Source organism: Monopterus albus, unplaced genomic scaffold (assembly GCF_001952655.1).
Source record: "Monopterus albus unplaced genomic scaffold, M_albus_1.0 scaffold44.1, whole genome shotgun sequence".
NCBI classification, from domain to species: domain Eukaryota; kingdom Metazoa; phylum Chordata; class Actinopteri; order Synbranchiformes; family Synbranchidae; genus Monopterus; species Monopterus albus.
The window spans coordinates 404,015-411,520 of record NW_018127924.1 but is presented as its reverse complement, the minus strand read 5'-3'; the positions used below and the strand labels follow the sequence as shown (position 1 = coordinate 411,520).

At 41.0% G+C, this 7,506-nt stretch overlaps 1 protein-coding gene across 2 annotated transcripts in view; it reads left to right on the top strand.

Moving 5' to 3' along the window:
• flt1 (fms related receptor tyrosine kinase 1) overlaps positions 1 to 7,506 on the top strand; it is a 31,581-nt gene that overhangs the window by 8,414 nt on the left and 15,661 nt on the right. For both annotated transcript variants that reach the window (XM_020600058.1, XM_020600057.1), the window contains exons 5-10: positions 1,424 to 1,589; positions 1,695 to 1,831; positions 2,754 to 2,925; positions 3,126 to 3,243; positions 3,616 to 3,785; positions 3,888 to 4,035. In XM_020600058.1, coding sequence (XP_020455714.1) covers positions 1,424 to 1,589; positions 1,695 to 1,831; positions 2,754 to 2,925; positions 3,126 to 3,243; positions 3,616 to 3,785; positions 3,888 to 4,035 — 911 coding nt within the window. The remainder of the gene's footprint in view (positions 1 to 1,423; positions 1,590 to 1,694; positions 1,832 to 2,753; positions 2,926 to 3,125; positions 3,244 to 3,615; positions 3,786 to 3,887; positions 4,036 to 7,506) is intronic.

Here is a 7,506-nt window from a genome sequence, read left to right as displayed (position 1 = left end):
CCAGGACACTCTGCTCTCTCACTCTAGCAGTGAAAGTGACCAACATGTCTCCGAGGACCAGGATGACTGGGTCAACCTGGGGTTCTAGTCAAAATGTCTATATCCTGTAGTAACAGGATGAGAGGAGATGAACTGGAGTCACGTTTCTCTTATCCTGACTCCTCCTGCCATCTCCCCACCTCTACCACTGCCTCTACTTTTGCGTTGTCTCTATGTAGGGTTAGAGGATGGGGGTAAAGGAAGCAGAGAGCGCATTTTAGAGCCTTAAGAAGGGGCAGCATGGGAAGCGTCCTACTTTACAGGACTGCCAAGGGAAGAGTAGGAGCTTAGTGTTAAGAGGGTCACCTCACTCTGGGACGGGTGATATCAGACAGTTCACATAGGGGTTGCAGGACTCAGGGGGAGTGTGTTTGTGTGTGTGTGATGGTGAGGGGGGTCTACCTGTTCCTTTGAGAGTGGGTGGGAGGCTTCCACTGTGTCATATAAATTCTAGTAAACATTTCCTTGCCTTTAAGAAAACAACACAGCAAGGTTATAGCAGTCGAGGAAGCCAAGAAAATAGATTATAAAAGCAGTTCTGTGAGAACGTTCTGTTTGACTTCTGACTTTAGAAGTTTTTATGCTACCAAAAGTTGTTTCCTTTCCCTGTATATATGTGAATGGTGCACTGAGAGTTTTGTCTCTTGTGTGGTTGTGTAGTTTGTCCTGCTATATATCTTGAGATGAGGTCATGTGGCCAGGGTCTGTTTGGTGCACCTGGATGTTGTTCATTCTCCTGAATCATGTTCTTTGTTTGTGATTTGTGATATTAGCATATACAAATATAAATTGACTTGAGATGACTTTACTTCCTTTACATATGGCATGGTATGTATTACTGTGGTTTATAATGTTTTCATTATAAAAGGTCTTGTCATTATCTGATAAGACAGATCTGTATTGCAGTAAATGAAGCATAAAGTATCTTAAGCACTGTTGTTATCAACGGGATGAAATGTGACAGGTTAAAAAATAGTTTTAATATTGAAATAGTTATCTCAGTGCATTATACAGCTCTTTTCACATAATGAGTAGTGTTCATCATCATCATCATGAATAACTTGATTTGTGGTCTGCCATTTAGTTCTCAGTTTTGCAAACAGACAATCCATTTTTTGTTGCTACATTCATTTTTCTGTGGAAATGAATTACATGCTATTTTTGTAGGGTGTAGCTCATCACAGGAGGCCATATTCTTTCTTTCTTAGAGCTTAGTCATTGCAGTGGTTTTATGCTTCACTGACTCTTCTATTTCCCAATCTTTCCACTTGCACTTAAAACTTCAGGAGGTGAAAGTGTGTCATAGAGTATGAGCCTGTTCTCATGGTTGTGGTATGCTATAGTGAAATATTTCACAGGATCTGTCTCCTCTCTCCTCTCACAGTTCCCCAACAGCATTCTCAGTCCAGATCAGAAGAACATTATCTGGAACAGCAAGAAGGGCTTTATCATCCGAAGTCCCACCTTCTATTACATCGGTCTCTTCTTCTGTGTGACTATAACTGATAATGTCTCACACAATTCACAACAATACTTTGTACACAGACCAGGTCAGTATGCTCTCTGCAGCAGTACATACAGTAGATGTCTCAATGATTTCTATATGAACCCCCCATTGCTCTCTCACTCCTATATTCTTCTCATTTATCCCCCAGTGAGTAACATCTTGGACGTGTATCTGAACAGCAGTGGACCTGTGGAGGCTCTGAAGGGAGAGAGACTGGCTTTGAACTGCACTGCCACCGCGGAGTTGAATACCAGAGTGAACATCACCTGGGACTACCCTGGAAAGGTCAGACCTGCATTAGAGTCTTTGGAGACTTTGTGGGAATCAGAGACAACCTGAGACTGAGGCTGATACAGACTGAGTCGGGGTGTATTAGCTAGTTCCCCTCAGAAACATATTTATCTCTTGACTTACTGTGATCTAAAATGAGATGGCAGACTGGTTAAAGGATCACTTTGTTTTTTTTTTAACCTGCTGTATTTCCCCTGAAACTGTTACAGGGTTCTGAGGAAATGAAATTGGTTTAAGGGGAGTCACTGACTCACTCTGAGAGAGCTCAGAATAAACACACCATTTCAGTCAAATCGTTTTCACCCTTAACTTAGAAGGAAAGCATGCAATATTTGGAATCTTTGGGCTGCTCTCTAGGGTAGCCATTACAGCTAAATGCATAATAATATACCTCCAGGGCAACTTGCTGACCTGATCACTTGCTCATATCCTTCCACCAGCATGTGTTTGTTTACATGACTGAAGCTACATAATTCTAAGAAATGCCAAGCATGGCAGGATGTTTTTGTTCATGTAATTTACCAAATGGCCTTTCACAGGATTATAATTTTGTCTGTGTGAATTTTAGTTTATTCCAACTAAAAGAATAAATGTAGAACTTCAGTTACTTAGTAAGATAACATAGCCACAGAAGAAATATGTTCTAATGATGACAACTTAACATTTTTAGCTTCAGACTTGATCCATCATTACATTACTGATGACTCACTCACTCACTAATAGATGGGTAAGTGAATCATTAATAAAGGTACTTGTTTTCATCAGGTATTCATTTTAATGTCAGAAATTCAAAGGATGTTGCGCTGTGGGTGAAAGGAAATCCCAACCCCTGCGTTCACAGATTACCAAACTAAATTTCAACACAGGTGAATTTTCAGTGCTCATTCCTTGGCTTTTTTCCCCTCTTAACTTTCAGAGTAACAACATTGGTTCCATTTGCAAGAGGATTCTGAAACACCGAACGCACATGTTGTTCTACAGTATTCTGACCATTCCGGCACTCCAGCTTTCGGATAAAGGCCTCTACACATGCAGTGTTAGCAGTGGTGAAAAAACCAAACAACAAAAAGTCACTGTTACTGTCTATGGTGAGTGTCTTCCTCTAAAACCTCCTGATATTTAGATAATTCTGCCACAGAAAATGAACAGATTAATCATTTCATGAGTTTCTTTGTATTTCATTATCCTGTCTTCACTGATAAGGGTGGTGGATATATGTCACAACAGTTATCAAGTATTTCCATTCTCTTTCATAATCTTACATGAATATGTGTTTTCTTGATTTTAGACCATCCATTTATCCGTCTAAAACCCAAACATGGATCTGTGATGGAGGTGCTGGCAGGACAGAAATCTTACAGACTTGCTGTCAAACTAAAAGCGTTTCCTGTCCCTGAAGTCATCTGGTAAGAGATCACATTGATCCCTGTACCTCTGAAAGAGTACCTCATCACCTTGTCTTAGTTTAGAGATTTCTCTACATCTTCAGTGTTTCACTTTCCTTTTACCTCCCTTTGTTGATGTATTTAAAAAGCCTGGCTGTAAATCTTATGTATTTTATTCTCTGGCAGACTCTAGAAAGGTGTTTATCAACAAAGCATTGCTCATCATATTTTGTCATCTAAGTTACAAATTCTGTAATGTAAAAACTCAGTAATTTTCCCCTTACACTGGTTTATGTTAACAGTCAGACAGAACTTTCTTGTAAAAACAAAACAAAACAAAAAACCTAATTTCTCACGTTCCAATCCAAAGCTCAAACATCTTATTTCTAACAGGTTAAAGGACGGAAAGGTGGCAGCTGAGCAATGCTCCCGATACTACATGGATGGGAATTCCCTGGTGATCCGGGATGTTGCAGTGGAGGATGCTGGAAAATATACCGTCCTAGTACGAATCCAGGAACACAAACTTTACCAGAATCTCACGCTCACGCTTGTGGTCAATGGTGAGAAAAAAGAACTAAAGTCTTCACCCAACAGCCACCTCTAGCTCAGATATTAAACGCTGCTCTTGTGTGCGTGTTTGTATGGGCTTTTTTTTTTGACAGTGAGTCCTCAGATAGGGGAGAAAGCAGTATCACTGCAAGACCCTGGCTCTGTGCCACGAGGGAGCAAACAAACCCTGCACTGCACTTCCCACGGTGTCCCTTCTCCACACATCCGATGGCTCTGGCATCCCTGCCCACCCAAAGGCCTGTAAGTAGCCCAGAAGATGGAGAGGCTGCAGTACAGTGTGCACATTAAGATTTAGCCTCTGAAAGCAGGAAACAATTTATAATTCATGATACCTTGCACCTTGGATAGCACAAGTGTACATCACTCTTGCATAGGATAAAAGTCTTTAAACAAAATAGTAAATGTTTTGATAATCTCTAAGTTGTAACAGATTTAACTGTAATATGCAAAAACAAAAATGCGTTGATTTGGAAAAACATTTTTTATGTTTGTTGATGTTAATTTATACTTTGTGTACTTTGTACACGTTTCAGCTATGTTAGAAATAACAATGTTATAATGAGACACATACAGTACCAAAAAAGATGTATTGTTAGTTTTATTATGTTCAAGTGTGTATGTGTGTGATTTTGAAAAATGAGACATGTTTTGTCTATTTCAGCCTGTGTTCAGACTGAATTTCCTTCTTGTAACCAGAACAGATGCCTTTGTGGGCCTTTCATGTGCTGGAATGTGTGAAAATGTGTGTGTGTGTGTGTGTGTGTGTGTGTGTGTGTGTGTGTGCACGCTCTCCCCCACATATGTGTGTGCATTTCATCTTGTTTGTGTGTGTGTGTGTTTCACTTGCTTGTACAACTTTCCCCCATACTGCGTGTTTGTTGTCTTACTGTCCATGTGTCCATATGTTTAAGTGCAGCCTGCGTGTGTGTTTGTGTTTGTGTGTCAGCCTTGTACATTAACAGACACAGTACACAGTGTATCTCAGACTTGAAAGGACAGAAAAAAAACACACTTCAATAGGAGCCAGTTCCGTGCTCTCAGTCACGATTTGTTAGTTTCCAAATGAAAAGCTATGATTTAATGAATTTCCTGTCCAGGACTCAGTGTGAGAGGCCTGTTTATTATTATGATTGCACACGGCATCCTGTGATGCCTTTTCTTATATCTGACACACACACTATATATAAATTTCTCATGAGAAATGACCCAACCCAGTGATGCATGAAGGACAGTTGTTTAATCATCTCACACACACACACACACACACACACACACACACACCCGAGTAGACACTTGGCAGAAAATGTGATTGAGTTGTTCTTGGAGGTCAGACACGTATTGTGTTGCTTGTGACCAAGTCAGAAAGGTTAAGCATTACCTGAGAGACTACAGCATGCTCTATTCCCCCTCTGAGACACACTGACATCATCAGTGTACTTGACCCTTAATGCCGGCACTCTCACATGGCGCCATGTGAGCTGTAGTCTAGTTCTGCCAAATGTAATCTACATAATTAACATGAAAAAATGACACTTTTGCTCTGAAATCGACCATCTAGAATATCTGCTGCATATTAAGACATTTAGATTTTAAATTAATAACATTGTTTAAATTTAGCTTCTGTTGTGCAGTACCTCAGTACAGTATTATAGTGCAGACATACAGTATGCATGAGAGCAGACTTTAACTTATCTTATCAGGATACAAGCCACATGCAATCTGCACATGAAAAAAATTGCTGAATACCACCCAATTCATGATTTAAATCAGTCTTATATTTATTTCTAAATTAATTATAAGTCAAATTTCATATTAGTAATTACAGAAACATAGTGGCATAAAAGAAAAAACACAGCAGACTGGCCTCTCTCTGACTGACGGCAACATGTTACTATAAGTCCCTATTTAGTATTCACAACCGTCATATATAAATGTTTAATAGATATTTACATGGTATTGTGGTTACAAGCAGAAATGTTTAATAGTACATTTGTTACCAACTATATCTTCTGCAGTGTGCACCCATGAGTGGAGGGTAATGTGTACACGGATACTGTACTTGCACTTAAAAATGTCCTTAAAATGGAACAACTACAGAATATTGGTTTATAAACTATGCGTTAAATGTTTATATGCTACCTTGTGGTCCTTTTTAGAGCTCTGTTCTGGTTCTGCTTCAGTGTCTGTACTGAATGTGTTTCATTAGACTAGTTTTTGGCTGGATCCTCACTAGGCCCTTGTTCTTTGCAGCCCGGCTGCACCACAAGCCTGACACCACGCTGGAGGAGGCCCAGGAACTGTGGACCAGGCTGGGCCAGGCTGATGGGGGGCCTCGCGCCTGGGTCCACTCCTGGGTCTGGCCCTGGGAACCGCAGCACTCTTATCTGGCCTGGGCAGGAGGCGCACTGGGCTTCCTGTGCAAAAATCAGAGCGCTTTTCCTCTCGTTGTTTGGCTTCCTCTCCGACGTGAGACGCTTCCCAGCAGCGTGATTGTCCCTTCGTCTTCAAACGTGGCATAGTCCACTTCCTCAAGAGCTTGATCTATTCTTGAGAGACCTAACCCCCACACCCTTCCACACATACCTCTCCAACCCCTTCCCTCACCAGCTCTGTCCTCCACCCCAACCCAGCATCCTCCACATTTATAAGAGAACAACTACCCATTACCTCCCACCCTGGAGCCCACCCCAGCCACCACTGCCCCCTCCACATACTCATCAATGCTTCTGCCCAGCAGCCAGAACCCTCAGTGACATTACCAGTGATCATAAGTGATGACCCTGTTCTTGCTAAACTGGTGCAGAAAGTGACTTGGAACACTGCTGAGCAGTGAAGATCAGGAGAGACACAGGAAACGAGGAAAATCAGCCACATCATTAAGGATATAAGAAACCCTGTTTTACTGATTATTTATTTATTTCTTTCATTTTACCCAGTTTCAGTCCTCCCTTGCACCCAGCCATCCTGTAGTTGTTCATGCTTCTTAGGATTCACAGAAGTTTTGAGCCAAAAGAAGTGCAATTCCATCCATCAGCCACATTTCTGGAGCTGCTTTGCTTGTTTTTGTGTCCTAGAGTGGTACTATAATGGGTGCATGAACCATGCCTGTCACAAGCTCTGATATGATTCTGACATCCTCAAAAGCTGTGAGTTTCTGTTGTGATTTTTAGCCACCGGTAAGGGTCAGATCTGCTCACCATGGATGGGTGAAACAAGACAGAGGACAATCTTTGTGGTGTTCACTATGGGATGCTGACAGTTCTCTATTAAAAGACTAAAGGTCAGCAGACACCTACTATGTAGGAAGTCTCGACGGACCAGAAACTCTGACTTCCTTCTGTCATATCATTTTGTGTCGTCCTGTGTCAACCCATGTTAAAATGTCTTATGTTGGTTTGTCAAATGATGTCAATATAACAGCCATGTTGTCTTATTGAAAGCTAATTAAAATCTAAATGGTAGGTGCCAGGGTTTCCTTGCAAAAGAGGTTGTAAACCTCACTGGGATTTGTTTCCCTGATAAAATAAAGGTAAAAAAAAAAATTAACATAACAAAAATGTGCGATGCTATAAGCCATTTTAAGAAAATGAACGCTGTATAGTTTTAGCAAAGTCCATTCAGTGTGTGTTTGTGTGTGCAAATCAAGTGGAAGAATGTGCAGCTGTGCGTGTGTGTGTGTGTGTGTGTGTGTGTGTGTGTGTGTGTGTGTGT